Source organism: Anopheles aquasalis, chromosome 3 (genome assembly GCF_943734665.1).
Source record: "Anopheles aquasalis chromosome 3, idAnoAquaMG_Q_19, whole genome shotgun sequence".
NCBI classification, from domain to species: domain Eukaryota; kingdom Metazoa; phylum Arthropoda; class Insecta; order Diptera; family Culicidae; genus Anopheles; species Anopheles aquasalis.
Genome location: NC_064878.1, coordinates 64381049 through 64397438, shown reverse-complemented (window position 1 = coordinate 64397438; position 16390 = coordinate 64381049). Strand labels below are relative to the sequence as shown.

At 49.5% G+C, this 16390-nt stretch overlaps 1 protein-coding gene across 4 annotated transcripts in view; it reads left to right on the top strand.

Annotated features, from left to right (window-relative positions):
* LOC126577721 (uncharacterized) overlaps positions 1-16390 on the top strand; it is a 47708-nt gene that overhangs the window by 22618 nt on the left and 8700 nt on the right. For 2 of the 4 annotated variants that reach the window (XM_050239579.1, XM_050239578.1), the window contains exons 3-6: positions 4119-4849; positions 14590-14777; positions 14869-14941; positions 15506-16390. The exon at positions 15506-16390 is cut by the window's right edge and continues 441 nt beyond it. In XM_050239579.1, the coding sequence (XP_050095536.1) occupies positions 4735-4849; positions 14590-14777; positions 14869-14941; positions 15506-16390 (1261 nt within the window). In that variant the 5' untranslated portion in view covers positions 4119-4734. Of the gene's footprint in view, positions 1-4118; positions 4850-14507; positions 14526-14589; positions 14778-14868; positions 14942-15505 lie in introns of those variants that run through there. The other 2 variants (XM_050239581.1, XM_050239582.1) reach the window with 2 other exon arrangements.

Below are 16390 nucleotides of genomic sequence, written 5' to 3'. Positions count from 1 at the left end.
ATAAATTACTCCCGATTGTTACATGCATCATACATACCTGGGCGGCGGTGTACGCGGAGTGTGATAAAATTGATAAGCGATGTTTGGCCGTGATTTATGCTTCGGGTATTGCAACAGCTTCGGGACTGTCACAAAATTTATAACAGCATTTCATTCACTCCTGCGTGACAGTTACACCTTGCAGCGGATGCAAGGCCGCTCGGTCAATCTGGACACCTGGCCAGCCCGTGCGCTCTCTCTCTCTCTCTCTCTCTGTCAACGGTGTTAGAACTGACTCGGTAGGCGTCGGCAGCAATGAAATTGATTTATGCAACAGTCAGCATTTGGCTGAGCGATCGCCCGTGGCCTAATGGATAACAACAGAACACCGTTACCGGAGGGCAATAAACACTTGACAGCTCAGTTCTTCGCTTCGGCATGCGTGTCCTATCGATTTGTCCTCTTCCCCATTTCCCGCCCGGTGTTCTGATGAAAAATGAAACAGCCCATTTTGAAATTGTCCCGCAAAACCGAAATCCCACCACTGGGGACACACCCGGGGGTGGGGCGGGCCCGATGAAGGTGACACTGGGACTGGTAGAATTAGATTGGTATTGCCGGTGGGCACCCATGGTGTCGGTGGTGAATTGTTTTACAAATGCATGACAAGTCTAAACCATTTACCATTTCAACCAGCGTGGAGACCTCGAAAGCGTCGGTCGATTTTCGTCGACCGGTTTCGGAAAGCAGACAGCCAAACAGACCCGTCTATACATTCAATTTCCTTTACCGACGGAAACCTTCGGTGTGTTCTTTTCACCGGCAGAATCCGGCCAACCACCCTCCCTCCCCGAAAAACACCAAACTGCTGGCGTTAGTGGCGGGCGGTGCGACTAACTGGGTTATTGTTCTGCTTCTGCCACGACTCCCATCGTGCTCAGGTGTGTTTGTGGTGTTATATGATGTGTTGTTGTTGTTGTTGTTGTTGTTCTTGTTGTTGAGCCCGAGACGATAAGAAGGGTCCCAGGGATGCGACGAACAGCAGCAAAGGCAGTGGTACGCATAAATCGCTGTCTAGCATGTAAGATGTTTTATGCTGATGAAATATTCAGTAGCACGGCGTGCTCGAAAGGTCCCTGCTCTCCCCGTTGATCTGACGCCAGTTCCGACGTCGCCGCCGCCGGTGGCCAGGGGATTTTACTGTCAAGTAATTGAGTAAACCAATTTGTGTGTAAATTTTGCTAAAAGCGCACCAGCGAACCTTTCCTTGAGGGGCTCAGAACGCCTGGAAACTGGACCCCGGGGGGTCTGGCCAGTCTGACTGGTTCGCCAGGTCAATCACAAATCAATTTCTCGTGCGATTCATGTGTGCGTTTTTTATTTTGCTGTTTTTTTGTTACCTTTTCTACCTTTACTGTCTTGTTACTTTTACAGCGGGGATGCTGGGATGCTTCATCCGTTTTTCGTGCCCCTATTCGAGTTCTTGAAGCTCTCTTGTTGGAGATTGGGGTTGCCAACAAAAAACGAAACCATTTCATATCTGTGTTGAACAGGGAAGGTACAACGTGCGATCGAAACCTTTGGTTCTGCAGAATGTCTCTATTAGTCTTGTATCCTTTTTCGCAGAAGCAAAAGCCAACGATGGACCTTGTAATGGCTGTGAGCCAGAGCAGAGAAAGAGAGAGGCAAGCAGCTTCTCAAAATAACATAAATGCCGCTCGAAGGACGACAAGGAGCTCGCGGCTGAAAGAAACTCAATCACGCCATGAACCATCCCACATATTACCCATCAATCGAGCTACACAAGGGAAACCTTACGCTGTGCTTCCGTTTCGTATCCTCTTATCAAAAAAGGATAAGCCAGCGACCGGCACTATCGTGCCATGATGCCGACGATGCCAAATTCTCCCCTCCCCGGAACTATAGCGGCCAGCGTGGAATGTGGAATTGAAAAGATAGTTGAAAGACCAATCGATCGTCCGGCCACGGGGCCAATAATAACTTTTCAGCCTCCAAAAAAGAGGTCTCGAAGGATTACGGACAAGTGATGCGTCGACGAATCGCTGGTCAAAGCGAAGGCAAGGATAAGCCTGGCGAAGGTTAAAATGCGAAAGATATGTTCAAGGGCGAAAAAACGGCGAACGTACGGGTGGCCATTCTTCAAGCGGTGGGTGTGGGTGCTGGGCCTTTCTCGGGGACTCGACCCCTTGAACCGCACCGTAATAAAGTCCGGGATTACGCACGCAGTTTTTGTGGCGCATCGATTAGGACCGAAGCTTAATTTACATAAACGATCATTTTCCGCGAAATGCACCCTCCCGCCCCTTCGAAAATCTGTTGTTTCTTTGCCGGAAAACCGTTGCCGTGGAGGGTTCGCTAAGCCCTCCCGAAAGCCTTGGTATCCACAACGTGCAGCGAGTGGACGGTGCGCACCTGCGTTTGGCGGATTTACGGTCCCGGCCGCATTGGCAAGCTGTGGTTGCTTGCTGCTTGCTACCGGCCCACAAGACGACGGAAACGTTTTGCTCACTGTCCGTCCTAACCACCTCCACCAGGATGAAACCACGGATACGAGGTTTTTGTTTCGTAAGAGGATCTGTCGATATCGACGGATCGGACGAGGCCGACCGGCGAGCCCTCCAATCGATTGACCGTGAGAGCGATTGAGCAGCAAGTATTGACGTTGAGCTGGCAGCGACCATCGGTCCCGTGGAGTTTTGGTTTTTTTATTTATAGACACAGCCACATTTCGGTCTCAATCGATTCGCTATCAATCGATTGGTGAGATTAGTTTGGCCTCTTGTCATCACGCTAGTAGACTTTACCGCCAACTGAAGTTTGTTTTGAATTAATGCGATCTGCGGAAAAAACAAGCGAGAAGAGAGAGTTCGCGCGTTAGTTCTGTGTCCCTGGCCTTTAATTAAAAATTCATTACGAACCGGTATGTCCCGGGCGGAAGGGCAAATAACAAGCGGAAATAATATCCTTATCCACGTTGATGCCGCGCGTATCTCTTGATGCAGATGCGGAGCACTAATTCAATTAAAAAGAGAGAGACAGAGAGAGTCCGAGGAGCCCTCTAGCAGCCACAAACTAATCGTGTAATGTTGCATGCTCTTCCTTCCGGTTCGTTTGTTTGCGGATCGTCGTGATCCACGCCGAAGGCAATGGCTCCAGCTCACAGACGAGATCATCTCGTTTCCCGTGGAGCACGCGAACAAAAACTCATCATCATTTGCGAAGCGATCACCGTTAATGCAAGAGAAGGCTAATAGTTGACCTCGCGCAATCGTCCGATTAGTCCCCGGTCCGGTTCACAATTTCAATTCCGGATCCGATTAACGAGGACACGGACATTCCGTTTTTTCGGCGGGTTTTGGGGACAGTGTTCCGTTTTTTGGCCACCCCAAATAATCATGGGGCTTTGAGGAATTAATTACAAAACGGAATTGGACCGCCGGGACCCAATCGAGCGTGCCATCCGTCGCTGGGGTTGCTTGCGGTTTCGCAATTGGCACGTCGGTCACTTCGCCGCACACCGAACGGATAAATGTCTCCGGTTTCCTACGGTGACGATTATTTGCATTTAATTCGTGCTGGTTAACCGCCACCGCTAGTTATTTCTGTTTTCGGTTGGTTTTGGACGTTGCGGCGTTGGTTTTCGATTCGATCCCGGCCCCGGGTGGTCAGCAGGATGTAAATGGATTTTAAATTATTTCTTTTTTGTGTAAAACGAAACGAAAACAGATGGAGGGAGTGCGAGAGGGCACACCATGTTCCTGGATTTGATAGAAATGCTCCTGTTTGCGCTCCGATTGTGCTCCGCTCTGTGAGGAAAACACTCATCGGAAACAACGGTGTTGGTGTTGTTGTTGTTGCCGGAAGGATGGGTGGATGGACGGTTGGATGGAGTTGTAATTTTTGCAAATTTTCATAATTAAACCAAGATCTCCTTCGCCCGTCGCCGGCGTCAGTGTTAAATGCGAGTAAATCAACAGAACACAAAGCAACAGAAATGTGCATCCAGTGTCCACGAGGAACGGAATCAAATTAAGTTGATGCGCGCTGCACCGTTCGTGCTTTTACGTAGATGAGAAATTTTCTAATTTTTTTTCGCTCATTTTTTCCTCTTTCACTAGAGCTCGGAACGGAAGGCCATCGGCGTGTACAGGCCATCAGCCACGGTCACTGCATCCGACATCGGTTACTAGCTGGGACATCATTTACATCCTCGGCACTCGTCGACACAGTCGTCGTCGTCGTCGCCGTTCTGTTGCAGCAAACTAGACGCGAACCGCACCGTTGCTCTGATGGTGACCAGCACGATGCAGTAATGAAGTGCAACGGCAGTGATGACGAAACGAGCAGCATGCACCAGGCGCACCAGCAGCAGTTGACATGCAGAAAGTGCAGCGAGGCGCAAGTAGAAGGCATTCAGTCGTGTCGGTTGGTTTGAGTTCCGGCACGGGAAAATTCAATTCCCCTAGCTCCTTCTTGGCTTGTGCTCGGCCATCCGTAAGGTGGTAGTGAATGGGCGCGTGATGCCGTACCGGAATCGATAGGCGAAGACCACTTTTGTGAGTTTCTGTGTGCGAAAACTGTGCTCAAAAAGCTCGCCAAGTTCGAGGCGCCCGCGATCAGGCGAGGTTCGAAGGTCGACGACTGTGTTCGATTGTGTCAACTCTGTGTGCGAACGTTGTCGAACAGGAGCAAGGGGCAAACACTGATTGGAAGCTTCGACCGTCAACCGTCAAAATGGGTGACAGCATAAAGGTGATAAAGTCGTCGTCGTCGCTGCAGTTCGGTCGACTTCAGCCGGTTGCAGTGCTTCTGCTGCTGCTGCTACTAGCGCTTCGATCAACAGTTTGTGGTAAGTTTTGGTTCCCCACCCCCCCCTCAAAATCACATCCCATTCTGCTCAGGGAAGGGGCTTCATCTCCTTATTCCCAGAAATCTAATCCGATTCGAGTTTGGCACAAAGAAGAATGGCCGTCCCAACCCGGCCATTGTTGAGCAATGGCAAAATGCAATTTGAATTCCAAAATGGTGGAAGCATAATTCATGTGCCAACTCTCTACTTACTCGGTACGTCAGGATGCTAGGATGCCTGGTGCAGCTCGGAAATCAAACTTCCGGTCGCCGCCAGTAGTGTCGGCAAATGCGTGCTCGGCGAGCTGGAAAACTATCGGGGCAGCCGGCACTGTCGGAACTCGCTCGCTCGGTCTCCCTGGTGCACTTTTGGGTTGCATTTCGGCAAGACTAACCAAATGTGCACCAATGTGTTTCCCACGGGCCCGACTGCCCTTGTGCTGTCATGTCATTTGGACGCTTGATTGCATTATTAGCGCGGAATAGACGACTGGTGAGGCTGACAGTTTGGTGCGTTTGTGGTTTCGGTTTTGAGGCAAAAGGCAACCTTTCATGTTGCAACCGGGCACACACCTTCACCTCCCATGACTTCGGCATCAAAGCATTTGGCCCAACGGAACACACCGAACAACGGTCGTCTCATTATCGTCAGGAATCGTGAAAGCATTAATGCTCAGATCCAAATGCAGGCGCAGCCAGTTGGAAGCCGGTTGAGCTGTCTGCCTGCATGTAAACTGTTCTTTTATCTGTTCCCTCCGCTCTCTCTCTCTCTGTGCGAAATGGTGCATCTCTAGGGGTCCCAAAAAAACAAGGGTCGCTCTGGTAATGAGTTCACCATTCCACGTTGGGTCTGTTCCATTTTCCGTCAATCTCACGTACGAGGCTGCTACGAGGACGCGCGAATGGTACGCGGAAGGAAATGGGCGTTTAACTTGGTGCTGCCACTCCAGTGGAACCTGGATGGAACCAGGAACAATAGTGGCATGAGATTGGCGTCTCATCACATCGCAGCTTAATGGGAAATGGATGTGAACCATAATGGGAGGGCAGAAGAGTTCACGTGGAATTACGAGCTGCTAATGAGCGCCGGCATGGTTGAGTGGAGTGACATTGCACATTGATAACGACGCAAATGAGCATGGCAAGAAGGATTCAACAATCATCTGCAGGATTCTGCGCCCCCCCCCCCCCCCCCCCCAAAGCGACATGGTGTTGTCTACCATGCCGCTGGATTAGTATCTATCGATGATGGCGGTCTTTAAGCAGACTTTAAACAGTTTTGCCCGCTCGATGATGCCACGCCTTTTGATGCTGCTGCTACTCCCTTTGATGTAGCAGATACGATCCGTTTCGATGAGCGAAAACGACGACGAGCTTTGGACATTCCATCGTTATCAGGCGTGTCTGGAGGCGAGAGAAGAGAAACGAGAATGAGATGGAAAAAATAACATAAACATTACACCACCCACTGGTCTCGCTTTGCACACTTTCACTTGCATTCCAGCACCAGCGCCATTATTGTTCCAAGAATGCTAATCCTGAAGAATGTCTGCGAAGCTCGCCTCGCTTGAGGAGGAAAGTTTAGTTTCGCTCCATCCAATGGCAGGCTGGCCGCCTGCCAGCAAACAATGTTACCATCGTGGCCGCCTTCACAAGGCATGCTAATACCGCGGGCGATGGCGCTCGCAATCGATCGGTCGGAGGCGTGCCGACAATTTTCCATCAAAAGATCGCGTGATAGGTGAGAGGACGACACACAACACTGTGCACTGTGCCAACGTGTATTATCATCGGGGCGACCGAGGGGCTTTTTGTAATCTCTCCCGCGAGTGAAAGTTTCAATTTCACCAAACGCTCGCTCGTAACTCCCGGAGGGAATTTCCCCCCGGGGGGGTACGCTGGCATGCCAGCGATGAAGCCACACCGAGCTCGGCCAACGAACGCTTAAATCGCCAAACTTTTCGCGCTCCTGAAAGCTGAGCGGAACATACACGAGATGTCCCCCAAGGGGCTAGTTTTGATTAACGTCAGTTTTATTGCTTCCCAGCGCTGGTGGTGGTCCCATTGGATGCCGGGAAAGCGCGCATAAACTATTGTTTGTGGCGTATGTGGTGGTACGATTTTTTTTCAGGCGAATAGCCCTCAGTATTGTAGCTGACTTTTCCGCGAATAAGCGTTTGGTGGAAACTATTTTGAAGTGAATAAGGCTTAACTATTGCAGAATGCATTCATCGGAATTCCTCGCCTGTTCGGGGGAGATTAAATTATGGTTCAACAATGCTTTTCTCTCCTCCAAAAAGGGCTCTCGAATACTTTTTCCATTATTTATAGCCACACCTGTTGGTGGCACTTTGTCCCAGGGCTGCAAAAGTGTGTCTGGAATGGAAAAATAATTTTAGACTCGTCGCATCGGGCGCCAGCAATGCCACGTGACCCGTTGGAGCGGTGCGGTGCGGTGTGCAAATCCGCCTAACGACAATCAAGTGATAGATGGCGAAAACATGCAGATCACCCCCACCTTTCCTGTCTCAACATAATGCCATACTGTCGGACCATTTTGTGTAACATTCTCTCGGACTGCAACCGGCTGCATCGTCTGCCGGTAATGCCGTAATGCTGATGTCATGTCCCAAAGTATGAATACAAGATGAGCTTACCAAGGAGTTCGAGTCGAGTCGAGACGAGGAAAATCGATTGTTTCGCTTCACCAAACGGCGCGAGCTGCTTGAGAGCTACTTTGAAAAATTGTCCAACGTGAATTCTGGAATTGCTGGTTGTTTGTGGCGGCCACTGGGAGGTCATCTGGAAACCCAAACATACTCACTGTGTTCCTGGTTTTGAAACACGAAGCGGGAAGCGGTGCTGTAGCTAGACTCCTCTGTACATTGCTCTACACACCTCGGTAAAGGAAGGAAATGTCTTCCAAGCTCATGCTGCACACGATCTCGCTTTGCACGATGTGGCCAGCCAGCTGTTATCGCAACGGCTTGAGTGACAAACCCGTGGCCCCGTCTGGGTGTAATGTTGCTCGCTTTAACCTCAAATCCTGCAATACCGCAATCCTTTGCACATGCGACAGCGACATGCACGCTCGGGCCATAATCCGATTGTGGTCCGCTTGTCGGGCGGACGAAATTTGGATTTCCCTCGTTACCGGATATGCGGGCGAGTCCGAGCTTCGTTGGATCGCCAAAGGATGCCGTTCGCCTGGGAAGGAGAGAAAGCGCTGGATAAGATTACTCGCATCGACCAGTGTTGCTCTTGAGTGTCACGTGGCTTGGACTTGGCTTTCCTTTCTCCGATTCTCTGGAAAAGAAACACTCAGAACCGACGCACCACGGAGTGCATTGTCGTATGGTGAAATGCTTGCAATGGTTCACCTCCATCGCAATGCCTGCTCTACAACTCGATAAAATGGACTCTCGAGTGGCAAAGTATATGAGCGCGCTTACCACTGGGCCCGATCGGGTAGCCGGTAGTCGATCCTGAAACTCCGGGAGTCACTGAGCCGGAAAGCGGAAATCGAATATCGACCAAAGTCGTCCGTTCGATTATGTGCTTCAGTGGTGCGTGCAAATGTCGCGAATTGGAAGCATACCGATGGATGGTGGATGTGGAGGGAGGGAATGAAGGAATGCAACAACTGGGAGAGCGGTACTTAGGCTGCTAATGCTTCCGGTGGAACGGGGAAAGTGGTTAAGGAACCGGCTCGAATCGGAGCTTTCAGATCGATTGTGACCTGTCCCAAAAACCTCCATGAGGTAACTGGCTTAACGTGACCGCGTGGTGCGTTGAAACGGCTTGCATGACGTACAACAGTTCGTGGTCCATGCTGGGGGACTATGACGTACCTATCCGGCTCGGGAGATGAAATTCTTCGGAAAAAAGTTGACACACAGCATGGTGCCGGGACATTCGTTCATGTGGATAGAGAGTCTGATCCGCAGAAAAAGCAGCAGAGACACGCCACAAAATTGACTCACCAGACCGTCGTTTTGTTGACGAAGCCGATGCGAACGTTGCGAATTCTGGGGAAAACCAATTCAGAGACCGTGTTCTGAAATGAATGTTTGTGTTGAATGATCTGTTGAGTGAAGACCATTTGAAGCAGAATAGTTTATTACCTCCGAGAAACACGAACTGCTTTTAACGAGATCCAAGAATCGGCCACAAGTTGGTGATTCGCTTGACATCTTTTCAGCGCTAGGTTTACTGTGATCTTCAATACACTGGGAACGAGCACAGTCAGTGCTTACTTAGCGTTGCTACGAGTGAATTGGTGGCCTCCATGACTTTAGCGACTGCTGTGATTGACAAAAATCGTACAAACGAGGTTTGCGCAAATCTCTTAAAAAATTATTCTTTGTCCAATTTTAATGCAACACTTAATCGATAAACTTTTAAAACAATCGCCAAACAAGGCCACCAAAACAAAAGGGCAAACATATCGCATGCTAGCGTGCAGATTCTGGCTCATTTTTATTTCAAAACTTTCTGATTGCCGTTCAAAGCTTATCGTGATCAAAAAGGGTAAACTCGATCAAAGCTGAAAACCACGGTGGTGTCGCCTTTGCAAGATGTTATCCGATAGCCTCTGTGAGTTTTCGGGTGAACTTTTTTTTTCAATTTTCCGCTCTCGAACCGGCCCGAAAGGTGGAGTTGATGGTGGTAGCGGTGGTTGTGGTTAATCTTTTGCTGGCTAATCTACTTCCAGCATCTCGCATCACGCTGTAGTTTGAAACAAGAGTCTTGTTTGCCCTTTTTCCTTTATTTTCTTTTTTTCTTTAATTGAAACTACGACCACCGCCCCCGCTGTGTTAGATAATGGTAGAGAGAGAGAGAGAGAGAGAGAGAGAGAGAGAGAGAGAGAGAGAGAGAGAGAGAGAGAGAGAGAGAGAGAGAGAGAACGTAAGTGAAAAGCAAAGAAAAATCGCTCGACGAAGGCGTTTTAAATTGGCAAACATGCTTTTATTCTTGCTTCTCCGCTTGCCACCGTTGAGCTCGGCGCTTGGCCCTGCCGGTAAGCCTATAAACTTCACTTGCCATAGTCCCCGTGTTCGGTGCCGCAACATGCGCTCCACGAACGGAGGTTCCATTCCTGTGCAGGGTTTATTATTTTAATGAGGCTCATTTCGGGCCTGAGGGGGATTGCCCCCCATCTACCGGCTCGTGTGCACTGGGCAAACTTTTAAAAAGTTGTTGGATTATTCTTTTTTGCTCTGTCTCTCTCTCCCTCTCTTCTGTCTACTCACTTCTTCTGTCTCTGCACACATTCCGGTACCATCCCTATAATAAAGTTCGAAGAAAATACGAAGAAAGCGCCGCGATTCATGCGAAAAGCACAAACTGTAACGCCCGATCATAAACACACGCAAGGTTTTTCGGTTCGGAGGGGGCCAAAGCTGGCCAAAAGCCGATTCAGTTTTGAGTGTTATTTTTTTGGCGGCCGAAAAGTTCCGTTCTCACTCTCCGCCCCTTGCTTTGTCAGGCGGATAAGACAATTTTCAGTGATACGGAAGCCACGCGACGGAAGTCGCGCTGTGCCGTGAAATTTCGAGCGCTAAGAAGATGAGCGCCTAAGACACGTGGGACACAGCTGGAGACCTGTGTGGAGGGCACAAGATGCACGAGATCGTCTTACCGATCTGCTGCTATCGGCCGGGAGACGATCTGGCCCCGGGAGTGGCTTTCTCGGACGCGCTCGTAATTCAATCAACCGGCAACCGGCGACCGCATGGTCACTCCGGGTGACCGAGGGCCTCGCGGAAAATGGAAGGCCGCGAAAGTCCAAAAGTTTCAAATGGAAAACTAATTTCCCTCCGCTGATGGGCGCACGATATAGGCTGGATGAAAAGCAAAGTTAGTCATAAATATCAAAACTTCTCCGTATTGTGCTATCGCCACGCGGAGAAGGTCATTGATACGGGGCTCTCCCTCTGAGAGGTGGTAATCTTGAAAGCTTCATTGCGTCTTATCAGTGCAGCTGATTAGATTCACACGCAGCTGGCTGCAAATTATTCAAGTTTTTCTTAACTTTCCACGGTGGATTATCGTGGAACGATGCGGGCTATATCCATCAGCAGCACAGCACACAGCAACTCCTCGTGAGATGGATGGTGTCACTGAGACAGTCCCTTCTGTGGTCAGAGCTCAGTGTCTGGGAACGTCTGTCGAATGGAATTAATTCATGATCTAAGCGCTTGCTAATCTGGGTTTAGAGCTAGTAATTCAAGTAATGGCAACCATTTCCACGGAAATGCCAAGCCTTACTGATCAAGAGGAATACTTCTACGCGTATTAGATGGTAAGCTAAGAATAGCCCCACAATCTAGCGGTGAAGTGTTCAATTATTTGCTGGAAAATTAAACGATCTACTTGACGTTCCTCCGCTCTGTGTTTTATGCTAGAAAATCCATTCTTCCTGCTGTCACTGGCAAGGTTTCTCCTCTCGGGGGGGTTTGATTGATAAATGTCATTTGAAATGATTGGTAGCGCGGCAGCCAACTGTCCTGTGATGATCCCTGCCTTCCCTAGAATCGATTGATAAGTGGTTGAACAGATCGTATGGCTGCCACCGGTCTACGAATGCTACTTTGCCTTAACCTGGCTCTGCTTCCGGCGTAGCGATGGTAGGAAAGGCGAAAAGAACAAGAAACTCCACCGCATGGAAAGGTGTCTATCTTTTGTATTCCCACACAATGCTGGCTCTGGCACAGCAGGAGGGGCTCGATGATGGATGGAATCAGCTGGCTCTGGACCAGCGCGGATGTAGGTGAAAGCCGGGAGGGCAAATGGTTTTGAGTTTTCTGTTCAGCTCAGCTGCTGCTACTGCTGAGAAGTTGCTTAACTTGGTGGCCTCCCATGGAGGCAGGTCCTTGAGAACTGAAGAAAAACTTTCCACCCCAGGCATCGCGAGAACCGGAAGCATCTTAGCCGACTACCGTTTCGGTGGATCGCTTCTTCGAAGAGGTAGATGGTTTCGGAGGAAAAAGCAAGCAAAGCGAGCGCCTCTCGAGGGAGGAGGGTTTCGGATGGTGGATGGATCTGGCAAAAGGATTAGCGAGGATTTCGCACCCTCGAGTGTCAATTCAGCCGCAACTGAATGCAACGTTGCCAATGCCGAGGATGCGGACGATGGTGGCCGGCTTTATAGTTCGAGAGCAGTTCGAGAGCCAGTTGCGGATGCAGTTTTTATGCAGCCACAGTTTCCAAGAAGATTCTCTCGAGTAGAGTCCACAGTCCACACAGTGCTGAAGCTTTCTATTCACTCTCCGTTTCATTATACGATCTGTTCTTATTCGTTTTCTTCTACTGAATGAATAAATATGAAGCTGTGAGAAGTGTTCTCTACTTTGCGCATTCGAGGGCTATTGAACAATTGCGCATTCTATGTTTAAAGCCGGACTAGAGAGGAACCGAGAGTGGGAAGGTATTCAGTACTCATTGTTCAACACTAAACGAATTGATTCAAAACTTATCATAAATTCTTAATTAATTTAAAACACTATTTTAATATCTCTTGCACAATTTAAAAGTATTGTTTGAGAGCTTTCAACGCTCTTTTTGTTTTTTATAATAATTCTGTAAAATTTTAAATGTAAATCGCAAAATCCATTTCTTTTTTAAACTTAAAAAATCTACCAAAAATCGAAAAATGGGAAAATCTACAAAAACTCGACTGGGCTACTTGGATAAACTTATAATCTTTCAAAAGAATATCGATTTGTATTTTTCTGATGACCCATCGTGGCTGATCGGAATCAAAAGACTTGCCCGTTTAAGCGACGAACCCGGTTTGATCGTTCATTTGAAGAATAATCTTAGCCCTCCTAAATAGCAAATACTTTCTCCATTACAATTCTTATATGGGTTTTTTCGTGATTCATTGCTACGCCACAAAGGATTTTCCGAACAGTTTTTCAGAAGAAAATGTCTTTCAACTATTATTTCTCTTTTTTATGTTAATAAATAACACCTTTTAATTCATATGCAGTCTCTTTTAACATTCCGATATTTGGAAAAAAACATCTTGCCTTGTAAGAATCGTCACCGAGAGCTAAACGCTAGTGACTCCGTAGGCAACCATTGACCTCCAGCGCACCGCGACCCAACGAGACCCAATTTTATGCTCGGTGGCTACCAAACCGGAAACTTTCCAATCTATCAGTTCCGGTTATCGGCCAAAACACACAACGCAGCACAGTGGTCCATTGTGCCATTGTGCGCTTCTTGCTGCTGCTGCTGCTGAATATGAATCGCGATCCAGAGCAGCTGCAAGGAGGGATGTGTGGACGCGGAAGTGAATCTCCTGTCCTGTCCTCGAAACTTTCCCTCTGCCAGCGATGGTTGCTAAATTTACTCTCATCCATTTAAAATGTCTTCCCTTCGCAATCCTAGGAAGGGATGAAGCGTCCCAGGCCCAAGTTTTTATCGCCCGGCGTGCAAACAATGTCCGCCCTCCATCTCCTCCATCTTGTTTGCTGGGCACCGAAGAAGGGGAGGAGGAGGTGGAGGTAAAAAGCATTTCTTGTCATCTTACGGTGTGTTTGTGTGCCGTGTTGGAAATGTGTGTTTATGGTATTAAAGGGAAGAAGAATGAAGACATCCTCGAGCCGGTAACGGGGTTGTGTCCCTGTTTCCGACCCTATCCAACGCCCATTTGCCTACATGTGAGCTTCGAGAGGTTTTTGAACTACCAAACACACCAAGACTCCCAGCACAAGAGTGGTCCAGGCGGTCGTTACCGACCGGAACTGACATTCCTCTTCTTCTTGTGCTCCTGCTGGGCGAGAAGCAGACCAAGTAAAATGGGATGTTCCGGTGGACGGTTGGCGAAGGTTGGTGGTTAGTTCAGGAACAGCCTTCGGCAACTCGTCTTCCCGTAGAGTTCACAAGATACGAACCATGGCTGCTTGGACGCTTCTTTTGTCACTTCGCACTTTCGCGTGTTCCGTTTCGGTTCGAAAAGGCGTCGCCGTTTTTCTTTCTCGATTGTCAGCTGTCTTAAGTAAAGTTGTAAGCCACGTCCGTGGAAGTCAGTGGCCAGTGCCACAAGACACCACGGAAACCCTTCTTCTCCTGGCGGGGGGCGGGGGGCGCGGTTCCATCGCAAAAGTCCATCGCAAAAAGTGGAACTACCGATTTTCCGGAGAATCCTAGTGGGCTGTGATGGCTTTTTGTCGCTGCACCGAGCGAGAGTTTTGCAGCGATTGGGGCGCAGCGCGCTTTCCTTCCAGTCACTCGCCGAAGGGGACTTCAATTTTCATCCGCCCACCGTTGCGTTGTCTTTTCATAATTTCATTGTTCTAGCTCGGTCAGCCTTTTTGGCGGATGAATAATCATCCCCGTCGGTGCAAGGGACTGTTTATGGCATGTTTGGTCTACGTGTTTTTTGTGACCCCGTGCTCGCTCTCTTTCTCTGCCTCTTTGCGCTTTTAATATGACTCCTTTTCTGTGGTCCCGGAACCGGGACAACGACAGAAAAAGGGCTCACACCACAGTCCATTCCGTTCTTTGCGGGGACAGTTCAATTGCAGACGCTTTTCATAAATTATGTCGAGCATCGCGGGGACACCTTACGGCAGTAAAACATATGGAAAAACCATCGAGGCACTAGCAGCAGTCGCTGTTGCTGCTTCTCTGTGTGTGTTTAATGTGTGTCCTGTGCAGTCTTGCTGGTAAATGAAAAATGATTAAAAAAAAAAACGAACGCTTTTCCACACTTTTCTCACCAACCGGCAGCAGTACCGATACACTCGCTGGAAATGGATCGCTTCCGGAACAGCATCGATCTGGATGCGGAGCAGACGGAGGCGCGGTACGATCAGGAGATGCTGTCCGACATCATTAACGATAACGATCGTGGCGAGGTGCAGAAGAAGGCGGAATCGTGCACGGTCGATGACTACAAGTACGACCACGGCCAGAAGGTAAGCGACAGAGACGCAGTGCCATAATGAAGTTAGAGAGCGTTTACGTTTCCGGTGCGTTATTCCGCCTTTCATCTTCCTTTTCTTTCAGATTCAACGGCTCGATCCGTGCGAAATCTGTCTCTGCATCGATGGCGAGATCTTCTGCTGGTGGAAACAGTGCGGTAAGTGTAGTAATGGTGAGCAGAGAGAGAGAGCGAACGAGGCCACAGATAGTCGGCTGCGTGATAAGCGCCCGTAAAGTGCAATTGCATTTGTGCAATGGACAATCATTTATCGGCACCACATAAATTAGCGATGGGCGATGGTGCAAAAATAGCAAAACGCAAGGACGGAGGTCAAGCTCTAATCGATTGATTCGCTATTTATCTCGAATGGCCACTCGACTTGCCCGGGAAAATCCCGCGGGGGGAAAAAAAGGACGTTCAAACATGAAATTAATTATCGAAGCTACATGACCAACCTCCGCGGCGTCGTGTCACTTAAGGTAATGCAATTTACGACCAACCGAGGGGGGGTCGAAATCGGTTGTGTCGGCTATACGGAGCCAGCGATTTTTTGGCAAAACTCCAAACCAACACGATGAATCGATTGTCCATTCCACCGAAAATGCTCGCTTACGATGTACTAACACTAGCCTTCCACTGCTCACGCTCGAAATCAAATTAATCCGCTGTGTTAATGGCCCTTGGCTTTGTCTCTGTTACCCCGTTCCATTCCTCTGCTAGATGCTCAAACGAAAGCGATACTGAGCGTTGGCTCTGGGGAGCAGCAGAGGGACCTCGTGCTCGGTCAGGAACCGACCATCGGCAGCACCACCACACCGAGCGTACCACCAATGGCGGCCACCGATGGATTCGGTTTTCAATCGAGAGGCCACCTCCAATCGGAAGCACCACCATTCGCCGACAGTAACGGTGGCGCTACGCGGCTAATTGTGGCCGACACGCTAAGTGAATTCACGACGAGCATTAGCGTGAGCAGCACCAGCACCACGGTGGCCATCGGTGGACCGTCGCCGAACGGAGCACAATCGAACCACAGTCCAGGCCAGGGTACGATCGATGGCATTCCCAAGAGTATGCTCAGCTTTCCGCAAACGCCACCGATCATGATGCACCGTCCCGTGGCCATTAAACCAACGGAAGCTGGCCGCAAATCGAAGGCTGGTGGTCGCGGTGGCGCCAAGGCTGGAAAGGCCAGTTCTATCGGTCTGAAGAAAGGAAAGAATCCAAAGAAACTTGGCTACGACGTGGTCGAGCGTAAACCGACGGTTTCGATCGCTAGTGATGCGTTGCCTGATGTCAAGCAGATGCCTCAGGAGCAGCAGCAGCAGCAGCAGCAGCAGAACAGTCGAGAGCAACCGGAAACAAGTCAGCCGTCGAGTCGGGAGCAGCTTTTCGGTGGCTACGGTTTTGGAATGATCCGGGAACCTCAAGACGCTGGTATGGCACGAAATCGAGATCATGAGGCGGCACCACAGCACTACATCATCACTTCTTCCGGCCATGTGGAAATGTTCGATGATGCACTCGGTGGACCGGAAGGTCCGGGTATTCGGGATGTACTGAGCTTCGATGGCCGCGTGTCGTCGGTCGTTGCGTCTGGCAATG